Source organism: Gigantopelta aegis, chromosome 1 (genome assembly GCF_016097555.1).
Source record: "Gigantopelta aegis isolate Gae_Host chromosome 1, Gae_host_genome, whole genome shotgun sequence".
Classification (NCBI taxonomy): Eukaryota; Metazoa; Mollusca; class Gastropoda; order Neomphalida; family Peltospiridae; genus Gigantopelta; species Gigantopelta aegis.
In genome coordinates this window covers 26,954,286-26,977,096 of record NC_054699.1, presented here as the reverse complement: position 1 = coordinate 26,977,096, position 22,811 = coordinate 26,954,286, and the positions used below count along the sequence as shown (strand labels likewise).

General features: G+C 39.3%; 1 protein-coding gene and 1 non-coding gene across 3 annotated transcripts; both read left to right on the top strand.

Moving 5' to 3' along the window:
* Nucleotides 1-4,090: 4,090 nt before the first annotated feature.
* On the top strand, nucleotides 4,091-15,410 carry LOC121373153 (60S ribosomal protein L8). 2 transcript variants are annotated; one of them, XM_041499619.1, is made up of 7 exons: nucleotides 4,091-4,110; nucleotides 5,724-5,866; nucleotides 9,154-9,295; nucleotides 11,691-11,909; nucleotides 12,342-12,457; nucleotides 13,959-14,045; nucleotides 15,291-15,410. In XM_041499619.1, the coding sequence occupies exons 2-7, from the start codon at nucleotides 5,729-5,731 to the stop codon at nucleotides 15,369-15,371; spliced, it is 783 nt and encodes a 260-aa protein (XP_041355553.1). In that variant the 5' UTR covers nucleotides 4,091-4,110; nucleotides 5,724-5,728; the 3' UTR covers nucleotides 15,372-15,410. The 2 variants fall into 2 exon arrangements, with proteins under 2 accessions (XP_041355553.1, XP_041355544.1); XM_041499610.1 differs by having other exon boundaries at nucleotides 4,105-4,172.
* On the top strand, nucleotides 9,759-9,825 carry LOC121376058. The gene has a single exon (XR_005958394.1). It is a non-coding gene; the product is annotated as a small nucleolar RNA SNORD37 (small nucleolar RNA).
* Nucleotides 15,411-22,811: the final 7,401 nt, after the last annotated feature.

Sequence of the window (22,811 nt, the reverse complement as noted above, 5' to 3'; positions counted from 1 at the left end):
CACTATTCTAAGTACATATGGTGTTTTTTTTTTTTTCCCCCCCCATGCCGGTCTAACCCATCGTCACGACGTCGTTCGTCTATGACCCCTGTCGCCATGATAACAATGTGGCAGAAAAACGCATACTGGTATATAATCCAATGCATTTTACGTGCACTTATACCCATGGACCGGCAAGACTAGCGTCCAAAATGTTCATGGACAAATTCTAAGTACATAGCTAATACAACGGGGGGGGGGGGGGTGTTGTTCCATGCCGTCTAGCCCATCGTCACGACGTTCGTTCGTCCATGGGCCTGTTGCCAGATAACAATTGTGCAGAACACGCTACTCGTATAGATGCATCTATTTACGTGCACTTATACCCCATGGAACCGGGCAGACTAGGTGTCAAGTGTTCCAGACACCGCGTCTAAAGTAACATATCTGTTTACAACGGGTGGTGGGTCCATGCCGTCTAACCATTCTTCACCAACGTCCGTTCGTCTATGGCCTGTTCGCCATAATGAACATTGGGCAGAAAAACGCATAATCATGGTATATACCAATATTTTGAGGCCCTCATATCCCAAGGACTTGGGCAAGGCTGGGTTTTGCAAATGTCAGACTATAATAATCCGTACATTTCTAATGCACGGGGTGTGTCCCCTGGCATTCGTCACGACGTCCCGTTCGGGCGATGGCCTGTCGCCATAAGCAAAATTGGCAGAAAACGCATACTCCGTATATATGCAATGCATTTACGTGCACTTATACCCCATGGACCGGGCAAGACTAGGTGTCAATGTGTTCAGACATATTCTAAGTACATATCTAATACAACGGGGTGGTGGTCCATGCCGTCTAATCCATCGTCACAACGTCGTTCGTCTATGGCCTGTCGCCATAATGAAAATCTGCAGAAAACGCATAATCATGTATTTACAATATATTTTGAGGCACTCATATCCCATGGACCGGGCAAGGCTAGGTTTGAAATGTTCAGCAAATATTATAAGTACAATATCTAATGCAACGGGGTGGTGGTCCATGCCATCTAACCCATCGTCACGACGTCGTTCGTCTATGGCCTGTCGCCATAATCAAAATTGGCAGAAAATGCATACGCGTATATATGCAATGCATTTACATGCACTTATACCACATGGACCGGGGAAGACTAGGTGTCAAAATGTTCAGACATATTCTAAGTACATATCTAATACAACGGGGTGGTAGTCCATGCCGTCTAACCCATCGTTACGACGTCGTTCGTCTATGGCCTGTAGCCATAATGAAAATTGGCAAAAAACGCATACTCGTATATAGTAGTAGTAGTAGTAGCAGCAGCAGTAATACTAATAGTCGTTGTTGTTGCTGCAACTCATTTATTTGTAAAATATTTCTGATAATTACGATAATACCGAATTTTTACTTGTTTTTGACAATATTGCAAGGTTTCAAAAAGACCTTACCAGTCGATAAATTCAAACATGTAATACGCGCAAAGCGAATGTGAAACAGAATTTCCAGTTACTTATTCGATATTGAATAAGGAACGAGGAACGAGGAATAAGTAACCAACTTCACAGAGCTCCTAATAATGTGAGTAAAAAGATGGAAACTTTATACATTTTGCCCGAATATCTCAATCGTTTTTACTCGAATTCAGTACCCTCCCTCCAACGTTCTTCATACCCAAACTTGTAACAAGAAGGATTTCTATTCTGATAAAAAGAAAATAAGAATATACTGATGGAAAGAAATAAAGGATCACACAGATAACAACAAGAAATAAAGACTGCATCAAAAATCAATTAATATTGTCAGAAATTGACTGGGAACATATAGGCAGCACATTCAACACTACAGACATTCAATCCCACATTACAGCTTGGTATGAAATACCGACATTACTACGCTAGTTGTGAATTAAATTTGGTCTACAATTTGATGTTCCCGTATTTCTTTCCATCAGTATAATAATAATAATAATAATAATAACAACAATAATAATAAACAAACAAATAAACAATGTGTATGTAATATGATTTTTACAGTGTTTAGCTATGCAAAATGTACAATAATTACCTTTGGCTTTGTCGGAAGGTGTTATTAATTTGAGGTGTTAGTTATATATTAATTCAACGTTCAACTGGGTGGGGGGGGGGGGGGTCTAGTGTTCGGAGTTGCGGTGCAGTGACCCCTGTCCTGCCCTGTCCTGTCCTGTCCTGTCCTCTCCTACCCTCGCTCTCGACGCCTATGTTTGTTGATTTGTTGTCTGCATAGACGTTTAGCTGCAATAATTACATGTAATAATTTGCACTATTAAAACCACCTTAACTTCCTAGCTTCGATCAGTTATTCAAAGGCCATTTTCCACGGGCGCGGTATTTTGACGAGGCGCGGGCGCAAAATGAAAATGCGTTAAAAAAAAATCGAATCATATATAGACCTATATGGTTAACAATAGGAGCCTAGGCCTAGGCCTAAGCCTTCATGTATACGTTACCGTCCATCTTTCTTAACCTTACAACTACCTCGCTCTGCTGCAGAACGTAATGAATACTACATGCGTAATGCGGAGAATCTACAAAATATTTGTCGAACAAAATTATTTTCGAACTCCTTCTTTCCTTCAGCAGTAAAATTATGGAATAATCTTTTGCCTGATATTAGAAATTCTTCTTCATTAAAATTGTTTAAAATACAAATGAACAAACACGACCCTGTTGTTCCATCTTATTTTTATGAAAGTGATAGATGGCAACAGATCCTACATAGCCGACTCCGTTTGGGTACCAGTAAGTTGAATGGTCACAAATTTGTACGACATGTGACAAGATACCCTTCTTGTATTTGTGGCCATCCATTTGAAGATGCATAACATTTTCTATCTTTTTGCCCAATATATGTTGCAGCTCGCAATACTCATTTACTGAACTATTATAATCTCAAGTGTCATACTTTGCTATTTGGAGATTCAAATTTAAGTGTCCAAGAAAATATCTCTATATTTAAATCAGTTCAGAATTTTCTTATTAATAGTAAGCATTTCGAGATCATTCAACTATTTAACCATTCTAACTGTTAGCTATTTATTCTTTGTCTCTTCTATTCTCCCAACTATCCGTGTTGTCTTTATTGTAATATTGTTCTAGCCATCTTGATGTATAACATGTATATTTGTTAAATGCAGGGAGAGGCCTTAATATAGGCACTTGCCTGTTGGCCAATCCCAAATTTGATTTGCTAATAAATATTGTTTAAACCAACGGCGTGGTTCGATGTTTATAAGGTTATTGAAGCGCCAAGTGTGTAGTTTCTAAATTATTTGTATGAATATTACAAAGATTTTGAAAAAACCCCAAACTATTTTGTTATCGTTGGATGTATAGTCAAGCTGAGTGCTAATTATGTATTGTTTTTTGTACGTTTTGTACGTTTTGTAACCAGACCTTGATAATAATAACAGACCGGGATCGGTTTTCACATGATATATTCGCACTCTAATGATAAAATACTAGTAATAAATATATCATTGCGATGGTATAACTCTGATTGGTGGTGTGTGTTGTTTGTTTTTGTTTTTTTTTGTTGTTGTTGTTTTTTTTGGGGGGGGGGGGGGGGGTTCGTTCAAATCGATCACGACTGGTGTATCAAGGCCATGGTGCTTTCTAGCCTTTTGAAAAATGCATACATAAAAGATCTCTTTCTGCAAAATGGAAATTTGTAGAGGTTTTTTTCTAAGAATATGTGTTAATAATTACCAAATGTTTGACATCCAAAAGCCGATTATTAATAAATTAATATGCTCTATTTGTGACAAAATAACGTTAAAATAAACAAAATAGTGAAAGGAAGGTAGTATCATAGTAGACGTAAATGACCGACATGTTCCGAACGGAACGAATCTGAGTCTACCATCAATCAATTCGAATTGCCGTAAAAGTTAATTTAATAAGAAACGTATTCATTAAATACACTATTACCATTTTCCGATTGTATTAAAAGGTTTATATTATATTATTAAAACAATGTGTTAATTATATTGTAATATTTAAAACAATTGTCACGTCGTAAATTGCCAACCTTATTTCCGGCCTTTTAGGTATTTGATCGCACCAGTTGGTGAGTAGTTGTAATTTGGATGATAAATCGACAACTAATCACAGTTAAATATTATACATCAAGTAATAACTGTAACAAAAATATGAATATTAATAATAAAATTACATGTTTCATGTATTATTTTTGTGTTTACTTCAGAGATAAGATGAACATCTCTGCTAGAAGACCTGACCAGTCCATGTTTTTTGCATTTATTTCAAGTTCCCATGATTTCCTTATTTTTCTTCTGAACACGTTTTGTTTTAGGGTTAAGTTAATTGACAATACAGAAAGTGGCACTGAAAATTCAAAATTTCTGTGGTTAAAAAATCACAATATATCTATATTTAATTATACGTGTTCAATAAAATAAATTTTAGTTGTGTTGGCTACTGGCAGTACTGCATCATGATCATTCATTCATCAGTGGCTTGAAAACATCCCAGGTTAGCCAGAGTACTCTGACTGACAGTAAGAGATCTATAATCTGTCCCATCCTTCTACAAGAGTGTTTTTTTGTTTTGACTTGAGAAGAAAAGTAAAAATTGTTTTGGAAATAACAAAAAAAACCCACCTATTATTGTGTGCAAGTTACAAAACTAAATGGCTCAGAAGTAAATAATTTGTAGTAAATTCCATAGTGTGAAAAAAGGCGTTCCCTGTTGGACACATTTGGACAGTTATCGGCACTTCCTTAGGCTTACCGTCGGATGCCAATCTATATAAATTTGATAAAGCCTCGGGTTCCTGGACTCGCCTTAAAATCGCACACTGCAAAGTATTGTTTTTGTATTAGAGTGGGAATCTTTGACTACCATTTGGAATGCAGCGATTGAGCAGAATTCATATAGATTGGTCTCTGACATTAAGGGAGTGTTGATAACTGTCTAAATGTCCGTCTAGCATTCTAAGTACTCTGGCTAATCCCAAGTATGATTTACTCGCTCTAAAGTCCGAACCACATTGTTAACAACTACGATAAATAACTCGGGGATGTGATTTTTTTTTAGCTTTTTAACCGATTTCAGCTTTTTTGTGTAAAATAATTTTCACTGGATTTAATCTGAAATGCTCAAAAAACGACTTTTATATCGGTATGGTACAGAGGTTTCAGCTTTTTAAAATCAGTTCAGCTTTTATTTTTAAATGCCTATCGCATCCCAGAAATCGTGAAAAATACATTATAATGACACAGATTCCGTATATACACTAAATAATGACCATATCACCTATACTGATTTCGTTCAGATCAAAGACAGAAAATACAAACTTTTTTGCTTATTGCCATTTTGCTTTTTTGTGGAAGCTAAGTGCCATCATTAGAATACTGACAATCATTCTAATTCAAATATGCTACGTTATTACAATGTAAATAAAACTGGTTTACTTACCTTGACCTGTCAGAAAAGTTGTTCTATATTACACAAAGTTTATTGTTCAGGATTTTAGACAAAATATTATGTTGTAAGTTTTAAAAATAATTGAAATAAAAAGTATCATTAAAAAAAATAGATGTAATGTTATATTTATTGTATACGAACACGAAACAAGGACGCAGAGGGTGACGGTTGTGAACCTTGGTTAAAAAGTTTTTGTTTAGAGACCAGTTTGATGTTATATTCTTGTTTTTTCAGCAATCATGGGCCGAGTTATCCGTGCCCAAAGAAAGGGTCCAGGAAGTGTTTTCAAGGCTCACACAAAACATAGGAAGGGAGCAGCGAAGTTGCGACCAGTAGACTTTGCAGAGAGACATGGCTACATTAAGGGAATAATCAAGGTATATGCACTGAAACAAAACCAGTCTTTTCAAAAAGTATTCATTGCTGTTGCTTGACCAATTGATATTTCTTTAAAAGGGTTAGCTATAGAACATTTTGCCAAATTATCTATAACTTAAAAAAATTACTAAAAAAACACTTTTTTTCAATAAAAAAGTAAAATATTTCACAAAATTAAAATTGCTAATTGTTTTTAAAATTCACAAGTGTCGAACAAGCTTTGCTTAAACAATGTTCTGAGGTGTTGAGAACTTACATTTAATGGATATTAAAGGAGACCGGACACCAAAAGACATGTAGTGTGTAATGGATTAAGTTGGCGTCAAAGACTGCATTACTCCCGGCTCGCTGCGAGGCACCGGTCAGCTGCGCATCTTAGGTTTGGGGTAAAAACAGAGGTGGGCGGGATTATGCATAGATTTGAACGAAAGCGAGGCAATACATCATCGGTGAGAGTTACCAAGCAATACCGGTACATGTGTTGATTCTTTGAATGTGCCTTTTAGTCATCTTTTCTTTTCTTTTTTGTCTCTAGGTTTATCGGAAATTTAATTTACAAGATAATTAGTGTTATTATATACTGTCGACGTAATTATATGATGGTTAACTGCAACAGTAACAGCAATGCATCCCAAGAAACGGCCAACATCGTGGTTTCGATTTCCAAAAAACCGAAAGTTGTTTTAAAACATGGATGCATTATTGTCGTCGAACGGGCTTTACACCAACTAAATACAGCAGGTTATGGTACATTTACAATGTGAAAATAAAACAAGTATGTACTTAAGATATACTTTAAATAAAGGTATTGCAATTTGTTCACATACGAATATTTAAACTTCACATTTATTTACCTATAATTACCAAATTAATTTTCACCAACCGCCCATAATGACTCCATACTAACATCTCTTTATCTAGTTGGTTTGTTAACCTTATAACAAAACACCTTCAAAACGTGAATTATTACGTTAGTTAACAATGTTTATAGTCAGTTCAGTATATTGTCATTAAAATTAAAATGCTAACACTTTGGCAGGAGCAACGTGTACTGTGGCCAGAAGGAATGATGTTTAATTAGTTTTAAGCTAATGTCGATTATTAAAGCATAATAAAATTGTACTTTTCAATGCTTTATGTATATCATATTAAAAATACTCTACACCAAACGGACCGGGTATAAACTCTACATCAGATTTTGGTTCCAGTGGCAAAAATTAATGTGATAAAGAAAGGCTCACAAGTAGGGGGCACCTGTCCCGTGTGTCTCTCTCTCTCTCTCCCCCCCCCCCCAGTTCTTATGGGCCTGTTTTATTATGTACCCTCAAATTATTTTCTGGCAGAAAACCTGGTACCTTTGGCAGAGGTTGAAACAATTGGTCGTCTAATTTTCGACTTGCCATAAAATAATATAATTAATCACTTTTGGCATCTAGCAATTTAAAGGAAAATTAACAATAGTTACCACATGGAATAAGCATCATATATTATTTTGTTTTACCTGTAATATATGTTCATCAGGACTTCCTTCTTCCTCCATGAATGATTAAAGAAAATAACACTGGATATATTGTAATTTTTTTTTTTTTATTCCAATATATAACAAATGTGTTTTATGTCAGTATGTGGAGCAAACTACCAAAAACAGTTGGTTTGAAATCATCATTACAAAATCCTAAAGATAAAAGGAACTGGTTCCTAACCTCACTTTCTACATATTATCTACATTTGTATAGGCCTGTAGGAACGATATTTGAAGTAGGGGGAGGGGGAATACAGTCTAGTGAGGGATACAAACTCGATTTTTATCTTTATATCATCTTTATTTATGCAAAGTAGTGACAACTTAAAACATGCATTTTCATCCTAGAGTGTGTGATGGAGAACAAGCCCCTAGGCCCACCCCTCCCCAGTTCCTACGGGTCTGTTGTATTTTATATTAATAAATGCAAAGACTACATAATAATAATGTGATTGTAAGTGATTGTCAGTATGTGGCAACAGTATAATATTTTCCAACATGTCTGTGGTTCTGTACCCGGCTGTGAACAGTTTCGGCAGACTGGCAACACATTTTCTTAATAATTAAAAATACACGGTTTAACCAAACACATTAAAACTTGGAGGGTAACTAGTTAAGAGAACAAAGTTTTTTGTTAAATTATTGTATTTTGCTTTGGTGGGGAGGGGACGCTTTTTGCAAATTTGTGAAATCGGCCTATGGAATATCCACTGACGTGTCATATTTACATCTATGCTGAACAAGATTTATGATGAAATATTATAAAATTTTGTGTGCTTTGCTTCAGTTTACATTAAAAATGTCATAAAAAATTATGTTTAAAAAAATGCTTGTATGCTAGTCTATGACTGTGTGGCTTCCTTGTCTTCGTCGGCAGTTGATTCATCTGAATTTTCGTCTAAGACAACATTTCCAGGATTAGGGACAAAGTCTCTGATAAGTGGTTCAAACTGATACGGTTTGATGCCATTAGCACAAGCTGGACACAATTCTTCGTCGCTCGAATCACTAAGTTCGTCCATGCTGCTTGGTAGTTTCTTCAGTTTGCCTCTCATCGATGACGTCACGGGTCTAGCTCATCAACTGTCGACAGTTTCCGGCAAACATTGGAGATCGGCGGAAAAAACCCCCAACCAAGACTGGCACGCTTAACTTGGTCAATATGGGGAGCGCGGTAGTTGCGTGTTATGGTTTATGACAGCAAACAATTATTACGGCGTATATATGGTTTGGTGTCCGGTCTCCTTTAATAACGAGGTGATAAGTAAACTAACATTCCTTTCCTTTATATTATAAATATTCACAGTTTATATAGAAATTCACTTTAGTTTGACATAAGAAAAAAGTAAAATTGTTTGGGGAAATATAAAAACAACAATCGCATGCACACTTACACACACATACACACAAACGGACGACATGTGTGATTGGTATAGCTGCTATGTTAAGTAACCCAAGTAAATAACTATTTTTCAATATTAATTCATTATTTAGACAAAATGGGCATCTAAGAATTAAATATTTGCATAAACCATTTATCGGTTGCTTAGAAACAAATTCAGGTAACCTATTTTCTGTTTGTGTAACCCATTGTTGTAAATTTAATTCGTGAACGGAAAATAGGTTACGCTAAATAATTAGATTGCGTGGTCGACGCACGAACAAAACAATTATTCTCGCAATATTCAGAGGCTTACAAAAGCAAACCTTGTAAACTCTTGATAAGTACTATGGCTTTAAACAAGACTCTTTCTGTTCTTGTAGGACATAATCCACGATCCTGGCCGAGGAGCTCCGCTTGCGAAGGTGGTTTTCCGCGACCCGTATCGCTACAAATTGAAAACTGAAACGTTCGTCGCTGCCGAGGGCATGTACACTGGCCAGTTTCTCTACTGTGGCAAAAAAGGTAATGTTTTTGCTGGATCTTAGTATGGTACTTGTATCATGGTACATGTTAGCATGGTTCCTGCCACAGGGTAATTTACGGGTATGCACCATACCCAAATGTTTTTGCAGATGTTTTTTTAAGTTAATCTTTTGACAAAATTAATCTTGTCATTACGTATGATTTTTATTAACCATAACCCTAAATTTGACCCATTTTCTTTTTGGGGCAGGTCGTCCCAGCCACTGCTCCACAATGGTGTAACAAAGGCTGTGGTATGTACTATACTGTCTGTGGGATGGTACATATAAAAAATCCCTTGCTGCTAATCAAAAACAGTAGCCCATGAAGTGGCGACAATGAGTTTCTTCTCTCAATATCTGTGGTTCTTAATCATGTCTCTGATGCCATGTAACCGCAAATAAAATGTGTTGAGTGCGCCATTAAATAAAACATTTCCTTCCTTGATGTGTATACACCTCCCATCTGTGATGAATGAAAATTTTCTTCACTTTGACCTGAATTTTATGTGGAGAACTTTATATCTGAGATGTATCTAAGCACAGCCCACCTTTGTTGTCTGGTGTTATCAAATTGAAGAATAAATGTGAAAATTTAAAAATGTGGATCTTGAAAATAATAAAATGGACAATGGTTACATTTGAAACTAGTTTTATATCAATTCATTTGTATACATAAAATAATAGACCAAGTTTGAACCCGTTAAAATACGTACTAATTTTGGTTAATCTTCAAACCTGAAACCTATTTGAATCAACTTACTTGAAACTTGAAATGTCAGTACAGCTCAGCTATATAACAAATGCAAAATCAAGTTTTATTTGCTAAATATATTTCAGTTTTAATCGATCGGCTGAATATTTGCATACTGCTGTAGATGCTATTGCTAACAATTTTTTTATTTGTCATTTTAAACAGTGGGACCAAAAAATAACTTAGTTTTGATATGAGCATTGCTTCAAGATACTTAACAAGATTGTCATATATAATTTTTTTTATATCTGCCTACCTATATATTCTTTAATCTTTGAAGTGGAAATTTTTCACACTTTAGTATATTTGTGCAATAGATTTTCAAGATGACTGTTTAATTTACGTGTTAACGATAATCAAACAAGGCTGCTGGAGTTGGTTCTGCATCTGTGATGAATACAAATATTCTTCACTTTGACCTGAATTTTATGTGGAGAGCTCAATATCTGAGATGTAAAACCATAACCCAGCATTGTTGTCAGGTGGGGTGGGACGTAACCCAATGGTAAAGTGCTCACTTGTCGAATGGCACATTGGGCAATTTCTTGTTCAGCCAGTACACCACAATTGTTATATCAACGGCTGTAGTATGCATGTAATCATGTCTGTGGCATCATTGCAAAATGAAACCAGTGTCGTGGTTAGGCCATCGGTCAACAGGCTGGTAGGTACTGGGTTCGGATCCCAGTCGAGGCATGGGATTTTTAATCCGGATACCGACTCTAAACCCTGAGTGAGTGCTCCGCAAGGCTCGATGGGTAGGTGTAAACTACTTGCACCGACCAATGGTCCATAACTGGTTCAACAAAGGCCATAGTTTGTGCTATCCTGCCTGTAGGAAGTGCAAATAAAAGATCCCTTGCTGCTAATCGGAAAGAGTAGCCCATGAAGTGGCGACAGCGGGTTTCCTCTCAAAATCTGTGTGGTCCTTGACCATGTCTGACGCCATATAACCGTAAATAAAATGTGTTGAGTGCGTCGTTAAATGAAACATTTCTTTTTCATTGCAAAATGTTCAGACCTTTAGTTAAGTTATGGCGATGATCTATCAGGGGTGCAGAAATGGAAAATATTTAACTAGCCTTCCAGACCAGAACCAACTAAAATGTACTAGCCGCCAATATTTCTACTAGTCCGCCAGCCCATAGATCAAAATATTATTGTTTAACAATATACACTTCAAATGATAGATACAAATTTGAAAAAAACCATTATTAATAACACTTGGTTGGCCAAATGATCATCATCACATGACAAACGAAATTAAAAAGGAAAAAAAAAAACCACCCACCTCGCCGATACCTTAATTTACAAAACCAGATCGCCCGTCGGTCTAGTAAGTTATATTTTTTTAACTCGTCTGTCAGAATTTTTACTTGCATTTGTCGAGCAGGTAAGTACTTTCTGCACCCCTGTCAATGTCAGAAATTTGCGAACGGTAATAGACAGGTTTTACTACCATGAATTGTAGTCGAGATCCAGTCGGATTCGTGCTTTCAGAGGTGTTTAATTAAAGTGCAGTGTTACCTGTAAGGTTTGTTTCTTTAAATTGAATTTTATTTTTCAAATTTAACTTTAAATTTGTTAGTTAAATTTAAGTTAATTTGAAAGTCATTTTCATGTTTAATTTATTTCTCCCCAGCCTCTCTACAGATTGGCAACATTTTGCCAGTTGGCATGATGCCTGAGGGAACGATTGTTTGTAGTTTGGAAGAAAAGACTGGAGACCGTGGCAAGCTGGCCCGAGCATCGGGCAACTACGCCACAGTGATATCGCACAACCCCGACACGAAGAGAACACGTGTCAAGCTGCCGTCTGGCAGCAAGAAGGCCATGCCGTCAGCTAACAGAGCCATGGTTGGTAAGTAGCTGGGCAAAATGCAGTGGTAGTAAGTGTTACGGTAGCTGTTCACATAGACCTGTGATTTTCGCATCTATCATGTCTGCTTTGAATTTGCCCCATTCCAGTGCAGGGCGGGATTTAGCCCAGTGCTAAAGCGTTCGTTTGATGCGCGATCCGGTCTAGGATCGATCTCAGTTGGTGGACCTATTGGGCTATTTCTCGTTCCAGCCAGTGCTCCACAGCTGGTGTAACAAAGGCCTTGGTATGTACTATCCTGTCTGTGGGATGGTGCATGCAAAAGATCCCTTGCTGCTAATCGGAAACGGTAGCCCATGAAGTGGCGACAGCAGGTTTCCTCTGTAAATATCCGTGTAGTCCTTAACCATATAACTGTAAATACAATGAGTTGAGTGCATCATAAAATAAAACATTTCTTTCTCTTGTGTTAAGGTATTGTTGCTGGAGGTGGGCGTATCGACAAACCCATCCTGAAGGCTGGACGAGCTTACCACAAGTACAAGGTGAAGAGAAACTGCTGGCCTAAAGTCCGTGGTGTGGCCATGAACGTAAGTCACTGAACATTGGTTATATTGATGTGGTTCAACATTTACTGTTTATATTTACCAATAGCCGATGTATTTTTTGTGCTGGACATCATTGGTGGCAATATTTCTATTTACGTTCGGGGGGCGGGACGTTGCCCAGTGGTAAAGCACTTGCTTGATGTGTGGTAGGTTTGGGATCGATCCCCGTCTGTTGGCCCATGTGCACCACGGCTGGTATATCAAAGGCTGTGGTATGTGCTATCTTGTCTGTGGGATGGTGTATATAAAAGATCCCTTGCTGCTAATTGAAAAGAGTAGCCCATGAAGTGGCGACAGCAGATTTTCTCTCTATCTGTGTGGTCCTTGACCATATATCTGACGCCATAAATACAATGTGTGGAGTGCATTGTTAAATAAAACATTTTCTACCGTCAGTTGGCCCATTGGGCTAGTCCATACTCCCAGTGATTTGGATCTGTCCTGAGCATAACAGCTGGTAAAGAGTTACACATATTCAGAATTTATTTCAAGTTTTTCAATCTTAAGTGCAGCTTAACATCAATTGATTTTGAGGTTAGCATGTTTGTACTTCATTTGAGCATACTTATTTTGCGCACACCCTTTATCGCCTCAGACAGGCCTCTGTGGCGTCGTGGTTAGGCTATCGGTCTACAGGCTGGTAGGTACTGGGTTCGGATCCCAGTCGAGGCATGGGATTTTTAATCCAGATACCCACTCCAAACCCTGAGTGAGTGCTCCGCAAGGCTCAATGGGTAGGTGTAAACCACTTGCACCGACCAGTGATCCATAACCGGTTCAACAAAGGTCATGGTTTGTGCTATCCTGCCTGTGGGAAGCGCAAATAAAAGATCCCTTGCTGCCTGTCGTAAAAGAGTAGCCTGAGTGGCAACAGCGGGTTTCCTTTAAAAAAACAGTGTCAGAATAACCATATGTTTGACGTCCAATAGCCGATGATAAGATAAAAAAATTGGTGTGCTCTAGTGGCGTCGTTAAATAAAACAAACTTTTTTATCGTCTCAGCTTTGGTACAATCTAAAGCTCTGTGCTCCACAACTGGTGTAACAAAGGCTGTAATATGTTGTAGACTAGTCATAGTTTTAAATGTCTTCATGTGCTATTAACCACACAAAAAAAGAAAAAAGTTTTGTTAAATTTATGGGTTCTTCAAACATGTTTGTAAAAATGTATTTGTGTGTGTTACGGTGACTTGTTTAAGTGTTATCCTATCTTATTCTTACATATTTTATGTTGGAAAAGGGACAATATTGGCTACTACATAAATTGAACAGGCTTTAAGATGCTTTAGTTATATACCAACCTGAAAACATGAAGTGGAACATATTTTGGCTATAATATTCCAAAAAAATAGAACGTATAAAAGGGAAACAAGCAAGTTGAAAAGTGATTCACCGTAAATGTTTAGAGTTATTTCCCTTCATTAGTCTTCACAACTTATGTTTTTTAAATGTTTATATTGATTTTTTGTTTCTCTCTTTTACAGCCTGTTGAGCATCCCCATGGTGGTGGTAACCATCAACATATTGGTAAAGCTTCCACAGTCCGAAGAGACACGCCCGCTGGTAGAAAGGTACGTCCCTCAGTTTAGTTCTGAAATATATTAAAATTGTCTTAAAACAGTACTTGGTTTTTGAAAATTATAGACGAGTGGAAAATCACACACCTCAATATGCTAAGGCGAGTGAAAAATCACTCTCCAAAATAAATAAAACAAACCGTGTAGCTCCGATTGGATTTTGACTTGTATGTCTACAAAATTGTCTATTAAACCAGTATTTTCTGATTTGTTCAACAAAGAGAAATGCCAGTTTAACGACTGCATGGAAGCCACTGCCATGTTTTTAATTTTATTGTTTTAGTAAAAGGACCTTTCTATCGGCTAAATGAGCTATGAAAACTTGATTTTTGTAAACAGTGGAAGTAATAAATATACCAATCTGTTTTTCGTGTACCATTTGTTGAGTGTAACGTGCCGTTTTTCACACATCAGATTGAAATTACATGTGCTGTACGAGTGTGATTGCACCCACGCACTTTAAAAAGCAAGGCCTGTTAAAATCAATTTAGTGGATGACTGCACACATCTGGAAATTAATTAAGCACTACCTAAGTTGTATTGCAAGCAAGAAGGTAACAATGGTGCGTTGCAGTAGTTAGTGGTCTATGAAATCATCCCATTAAATAGCAATATAATTTTCATAATCCAATCGGACGTGGGACCCTGCTGAAAAATCCTGGATAAATCCGCTTAATATTGAGTGCCATCAAAGGTTGTGGTATGTGCTATCATGTCTTGTGGGATAGTGCATATAAAAGATCCCATGCCAGTGTTTCCACCAGAAAGAAATTTTTGGGTATGGCGCTATGGAACTAAATACAACCAGTCAATAAGGAGTATGTGGGACCTCCCTCAGAAAGCAATGGGTCAAGTCTAGGGTTAGTGTTAAGAAAATCATACAGTAATGATGAGTAATTAATTTTGTCAAAAGGTTAACTTAAAGAAACAAATCTGCAAAAACTTCTGGGTATGGCGCCATACATGTTTTACCCCTGGCAGAAACCCTGGTTGCTTCGAATGCAAAAATGTTGCATGTTTACTCTCTAAGAATGTCAGATTTACCAAATTAGTGACATCCAGTAGCTGATGATAAATAAATCCATATTCTCTAGCGGTGGTGTTAAACAAAACAAACTTGTATATTAAGCACATCAAGAGAATTAAGAAATTAATAAAACAATGTGCTCTAGTGGTATTGTTAAACAAAAGAAAGAAAGAAAAATGTATTTCACAAAATTTATGTTCTTCTCTTTCCAGGTTGGTCTGATTGCTGCAAGACGTACAGGAAGATTGAGAGGAACAAAGCAGCTTGCCGCTGGAAAATCTGAAAAAGAATAAATTAATGTGCAGAAACAAAAATTAAAACAGTGGACAGTTTGTGTGGTTTTGTGTTGCTTGAACCAGTTTTTCATAGCCCATATGTCAAAGGCTGTGATCTCCATTAGTAGATTGATTGGGGGGGGGGGGGGGGGGGGGGGGGGGCGGAGAGGGTAGAGAGCAGTGGGAAAGCACTTGCTTTATGTGTGATCAGTCTGGGATCGATCCCAGTCAGTGAGTCCCATTGGGCCATTTCATGTTCCAGCCAGTGATCCACAAAGGCTATGGCATGTACTATACTGTCTGGAATAGTGCATATAAAAGAGATCTTGCTGCTAATCAGAAAAAGTAGCACACTGCATGGTGAAAGCAGATTTCCTCTCCTCTGTGTGCGATCTTTGACCATATGACTGATGCCATGTAATTGTTTTAAAACGGAATTATTGGAGGGTACACCATTTTTATTTACCATCACAGCCTAGTATTGTTTTAAAGGGACATTACCGAGTTTACTGCAACTTTTAATGTTGTCGACTAACGGAGCGTTTTTAATTATTGTAATTACATATCAAATATATTTTTCTGCATAAAATATTAGTGGCTGTATATTAAACGTGTTTCTGATCGTTCTAATATTTTTACTAGGTAAAATATGTTTTCATACATACGAAATTATTTGAAGACCGAATCCATTTTGGGCTTCTTACAAATATGACAACCAGAAACATTGAATATACAGACACTGATATTCTAAACAAGAAAATATATTTAATATGTAAGTTTAATCGTAGAAATATTTTATTAGTCTGAAACATGTCCCTTAATAAAATTACGGTTTCGTAACGCTAAGATCATGAGTGTTAAACCAGGGTGCAACTATGGGATACCAACCGTGACGGACTCGTAATAGGTTCTAGAAAGAGCTATAGTCGGCAGCAAACCTAAGTTAAAAATTAGTTCAATAGCTCCTCAAATTTACTTCAACGAACCTTCCAAATCGTGCGGTTAATTGCAACACAAAAACAAGCAAAATTAATAGCACCACAAATTCCTGCATGGTGAGAGCAGATTTGGGCCTCACTCTCTGTGGCATGTTTGGCCAAAGCATCCTATGATGTAGCATTGCAATGGTTTTAAATTGGGGTATTCTTTCAAATGTTGGTGCGTCTGAATAAAACATTTTTCCCCCTCTGGTGGTGGAAGAATGATGAAATCTCCAGTAAAAGGTCGTCTCGGGGAGTGTGTCCTATAGATGCGGCACTACGGAGATTCATGGAATCTACCATTATTTTGCCAAGTGCCGATTCGATTCTACATTATGCTAAGATGTGGCCCTTCAGATTTAGTAGATGTGGGTGGGATGGCATTTGACTGGTGGGAGAAAGAATTTTTTTTTTTTTTTAATTACTCATTCGGCGCATTTTATTTACGGTCATATGGCGCCTGACACACTTGAGAACCACACGGATATTGAGAGAAAAACCCGCTGACGCCACTTTATGGGCTATAGATCTTTTATATGCACCATCCCACAGACAGGATAGTACACACCACGGCCGTCGAATGTCTGGTGAGATGGATTTCAGGATCGATCTGTCACTAACTCGTGTGGTATCATGTTCCACTGACCTTCCACAAATGTTATTTTGATTCTTTGTAGCTGACGGCAATGCTTGAAATTAATAATGTAGAGTGGGAAGCAATCTCTGCCTCTCAAAATTTTAATCTTGAAACCGAAACTGTCAAATTGCCAATTGGTTCTAGACCACGGTCGTTTGATATACATTTCTTTCTTTCTCTCTTTGTAAAGGTAAAAATTAGAATTGTGTCCCCCAACTATGTAGGCTGTGCCTCTGGCCACCACTACCACACTCATCTCCAGATATCGTTCCTACGCGGCTGTTTGATGTTGAACATAAGGACTGTGTAAAGCCAGACCGATTAGAAACGCATTCTCTAAACTGGTTATGTTCTCCACATTGAGTCAATGGCGACATCAGGGATCAATCGAATGTTGCTGTTTTCGATGTCGCGTTAAGGACACCACAAGAACACATTAATCCTTTATTGGATAACCGTGAGGGATTTTATGTCGCCTTGTAGAGCGCTCGCCCGAGATGGTTGGAGTCTGGATCAAACACCGGTGAAGGATTTATTGGGGTTTTCTGTTCCAGCCAGTGTCCCAAGGCTGTGGTTTGTGAGTCCCGTCTATAGGAAAGTGCATATAAAAGATTACGGTAGCGGATTGATTCTGAAAATTGCATCCATAACCGATGATTGATTTGCTCTAATGGTTTTTTAAACAAAAACTTTTAATGTGTTTACTTTCAATCATGAAGTCGACGGAATTACTAAATGGCATTTTGAACCTAGATTGCTTTTCTAATGTGTTTTTTAAACAAAAACTTTAATGTGTTTAGGCCTTCAATCATGAGTCGACGGAATTAGCAAACAATTTTGAGGCTAGTTATAGGTTTTCAATGAGCTTACAAATGAGGTTGATATCGGCTTATTAGCGTATTAATAGGCCTACTATGATCTCTGGATCTTTACAATGGAAAACTCCCCTTATTTCTGTTTTCATTGCTATAGGTTTTCTAATGACACGTAATCTGTTAATGGCACAGAGGTTCTATTCATGGTTGAACTTCCTGTCCTCGTGGGTACTACTGTACTCTTCTAACATTGACCCTTTTGTGCCTGGCTCATTTAATATCAATCATTCCTACTTTGTCGTATTGCTTCCCAGGTGAGTCTAGGATTGACCCCCGTTGTGGATCATTTATTATAGGCTATCACAGCGTATCTATCTATCTCATGGTTCATTCCTTGATGTTTCGGGAAATGTGGATATTTTATATAGGCTATCAACATCGTATTCTATCTCATGGTTCATTCCTTGATGTGGAGTGGCGGTATGTAGCCCCGTGGTGAAGCGTCCCGCCTGATGCGCGGTCGGTCTAGGATTGACCCCCGTTGGTGGGCCCATTGAGCTATTCTCATCACCAGCCAGTGCACCACGACTGGTATTATCCAGGCCGTGAGGTATGTGTTATCCTGTCTGTGGGATGGTGCATATAAAAGATCCCTTGCTACTAATGGAATTATGTTTAGCGGAGTTCCTCTCTAAGATTGTCAAAATTACCAAATAGTTCACATCAGTGACCGATGATTAATAAATCAATGTGCTCTATTGGTGTCGTTACAGAAAACAAACTGTTCCAAACAATTGTTAGGTAGCTGTATTCTCGGTGACCAAAGAGCTAGAGACTAGAGCTTGTATGCTCCTCTGTGGGTCACCCAAGCTGTATTGGTCAAAGGGCAGAGACTAGACTATGGAACACTGTATGGGTCAACCAGCTGATTGGTCAAAAGGCAGAGACTAGACTAATATGGAACACTGTGGGTCAACCAAGCTGGATTGGTCAACGGGTAGATGCTAGACTAATATGGAGCACTGTGGATCAACCAAGCTGGATTGGTCAAAGGGTAGATGCTAGACTAATATGGAGCACTGTGGATCAACCAAGCTGGATTGGTCAACGGGTAGATGCTAGACTAATATGGAGCACTGTGGATCAACCAAGCTGGATTGGTCAAAGGGTAGATGCTAGACTAATATGGAACACTGTGGGTCAACCAAGCTGGATTGGTCAAAGGGTAGATGCTAGACTAATATGGAGCACTGTGGATCAACCAAGCTGGATTGGTCAAAGGGTAGAGGCTAGACTAATATGGATCACTGTGGTTCACCCAAGCTGGATTGGTCAAAGGGCAGAGGCTAGACTAATATGGATCACCGTAGGTCCCATGAGCTGGATAAACTACTGCAAAGATAATAGGAAGCGCAGAACTAGAGGATCACCTAGGGCCCCAAGCTGGATTGGGCAAAGGATAGACTGTGGGTCACTCAACTGGATTGGTCCAAGGGCAGAGGCTAGACTAACATGGTCACCGCCGAAGACATGAGCTGGATAAACTACTCCTAGATAAGTTCCTAATCCTACGCTCGGACTGTTACGATGACTTTGGCCCAACCTCAACAGTTGCGTTGTAATTTTCTCACTCCCGACTTATGACAGGTGCGCTCAAAAAGAAATGGTTTATTTAACGACGCACGCAACACATTTTATTTACGGTTATATGGCGTCGGACATATGGTTAAGGACCACACAGATATTGAGGGAGGAAACCCGCTGTCGCTACTTCATGGGCTACTCTCTTTTTCGATTAGCAGCAAGGGATGTTTTATATGCCCCATCTCATAGACAGGGTAGCACTACCACGGCCTTTTGTGTACCAGTCGTGGCGCACTGGCGGAACGAGAAATAGCCCAATGGCCCACTGACGCGCATCAAGCGAACGCTTTGCCACTGGGTTACGTCTCGCCCCTCGAGTTGCAAGATCGCTCGGACTAGCAACTGAAGTTAACTTTGTGCTGGTAGTTGGTAGTCTGTTACTAGCATAACCGCAGCTACAATAATCTACATGGTATTTAATAGTGTACAACTGAAATCTGTGACAAACTTGTTAATGGAATAATTTTGACATGGCAAAGAGAGATGGGAATGGATTACAAATATGTGATTTACAAATCTGTAGGATCCGCGGAGTGTATTTGAAAGGAGAGAGGGATGAGTCAGTGTCTGTATGATCACACAGGATGGGAATTTGAGGGCCCAGAGGCACGGGTATTCGGGTCCCGGTTGGAGTTTATGGGTGTTTAATTAGGACCACCCGATGGAACGAATCATACCCTGTGTTGTCTTATATATTCCGCACCATGGAGTGGTTCTAACCAAACACCCACAAACTCCAACGCCTGTGCGCAAAGGTCCTAAACCTGTTACTGGGGTGGGTGGTTTGTAGTATAGTCCTATCCACCCCAGAGAAAAATTTGAATTTCAGATGTAAAAAACCACAAAAACGGCATTTTTAGTCTTCTGATCAAAGTAACAGGGTAAGATGGTAGTTGGAAAGAGACGTATCAAAATTTGAATTGGGTCCACCTTGGACTAGGTAAAGTGATCCCTGGACCCCCCCCCCCCCCCCCCCCCCCCCCCCGCCTGTTCCGCGGCCCCTGAATGACGCATCAAAAGTGAGAAAGTGGTCAAAAATATCACTTGCTGCTTTCATTGGTATCTCTAATGGGCGGGATTTAGCTCAGTCGGTTGAGTGTTTACTTGAGGTGCTTGCGTCGTAGGATCGAACCACCTCGGTGGATCCATTCAGCTGATAGGGTTTGTCTCGTTCCAACCAGTGCACCACAACTGGACAAAAACCGTAGTATGTGCTTTCCTGTCTGTGGGAAAGTGCATATAAAAAATCGCTTGGATCCTTGCTTCATTAGGAAAAATGTAGCGGGTTTCCTCTGATGACTACGAGTCAGAATTACCAATTATTTGACATCCAATAGCCGATGATTAACAAATCAATGTGTTCTAATGGTGTCGTTAAACAAAACAAACTTTACTTTACAAAGTCTGCGGCTGGAACGGAATTAGCGTCGAGAATAGCCGGTTGTGACAAGATAAACATCATGACTTCATAGGTGTTTATGCTATCTGCTGCTATATTATTGTTCGAGCCACCCGTGTCGTGTGGCGTCGCATTAATGTGTCGAGCGTGGGCCCGTCGTGATGTACACCGATATTATCATGACTGCATTATCGTTCGAGACACTCGTATCGTGTGGCATCGCCTTAATGTGTCGAGCGTGGGCCCGTCATGACTACACCAATACTGTCATGACTATATTATCGTTCGAGACACTCGTATCGTGTGGCGTCGCCTTAATGTGTCGAGCGTGGGCCCGTCATGACGTACACCAATACTGTCATGACTATATTATCGTTCGAGACACTCGTATTGTGTGGCGTCGCCTCAATGTGAGGAGCGTGGGCCCGTCATGACGTACACCAATACTGCCATGAGTATATTATCGTTCGTGATACTCGTATCGCATGGCGACGCCTTAAATGTGTCGAGCGTGGGCACGTCATGACGTACACCAATACTGTCATGACTATATTATCGTTCGAGACACTCGTATTGTGTGACGTCGCCTTAAAGTGTCGAGCGTGGGCCCGTCATGACGTACACCAATACTGTCATGACTATATTATCGTTCGAAGACACTCGTATTGTGTGACGTCGCCTTAATGTGTCGAGCGTGGGCCCGTCATGACGTACACCAATACTGCCATGACTATATTATCGTTCGAGACACTCGTATTGTGTGGCGTCGCCTCAATGTGACGAGCGTGGGCCCGTCATGACGTACACCAATACTGCCATGACTATATTATCGTTCGTGATACTCGTATCGCATGGCGTCGCCTTAATGTGTCGGCAGTGCGCACGTCATGAAACACACCAATACTGTCATGACTATATTATCGTTCGAGACACTCATATCGTGTGGTCGTCGCTTTAATTTAATGTGTCGAGGCGTAGTGGCCTTTGACGTCAGGTTGGTCTGATTGCGTAGACGTACAGGAAGATTGGGAGGAACAAAGCATACTGTAATGTGACTTATGCACATTATCGTTCGAGACACTGGTATTGTGTGGGGGGGGGGGGGGGGGGGGGACGGGGACTTAGTCCAGTGGGAAAGCACTTGCTTCATGTGTGATCGGTCTGGAATCATCCCTGTCAGTGAGTCCATTGGGCTCCACTAATAGTTAAGACTATGGTATGTACTATCCTGTGTGGAATTGGTGCATATAAAAGAGGTCTAGCTGCTAATGGGGGAGGTGGGGATAGCACTGCATGGTGACGGCAGGTTTTCTCATTATCCGTGTACGATCCTTTGCCATATGTCTGATGCCATACAACCGTAATTAAAACGTTGAGTGCGTAGGTGAAAAAAAACAAACACTTTCTCTTTGGTGGTGCAAGAAGGATGAAATCTCCAGTGGAAAGTTTACTCGGGAGTGTCTGTCCTATAGATGATGCACTAAAGAGATTCATGGAATCTACCACTATTTTGTCAAATGCCGGGTTTGACTCGACATTGTGCAAAGATATGGCCCTTCAGATTTAGTAGGTGGGGGTGGGATAGAAGGAAATAAAATAATGTGTTGCCACACTAATGGCATTTTATTTACGGTTATATGGCGCCTGACAAGGTTGAGAACCACACGGATATTGAGAGGAAACCCGCCGTCGCCACTTTATGGGCTACTATTTTCGATTAGTAGCAATAGATCTTTTATATGCACCATCCCACAGACAGGATAGTACACACCACGGCCTTTGAATGTCTGGTGAGAGGGATTTCAGGATCGATCTGTCACTGACTCGTGTGGTATCGTGTTCCACTGACCTTCCACAAATGCTATTTTGATTCTTTGTAGCTGAAGGCAATGCTTGAAATTAATAATGTAGAGTGGGAAGCAATCTCTGCCTCTCAAATTTTAATCTTGAAGCCGAAACTGCAAATTGAGAATTGATTCTAGA

What these genes read in the sequence shown, in the direction of transcription:
- LOC121373153 (XM_041499610.1), top strand. Translation starts at nt 4,130, where the DNA reads ATGATAAATCGACAACTAATCACAGTTAAATATTATACATCAA. An exon ending in AGTTAAATATTATACATCAA is followed by an intron (nt 4,173 to 5,723) that starts GTAATAACTGTA and finishes TTGTTTTTTCAG; the next exon opens with CAATCATGGGCCGAGTTATC. An exon ending in AGCTAACAGAGCCATGGTTG is followed by an intron (nt 11,910 to 12,341) that starts GTAAGTAGCTGG and finishes TCTTGTGTTAAG; the next exon opens with GTATTGTTGCTGGAGGTGGG.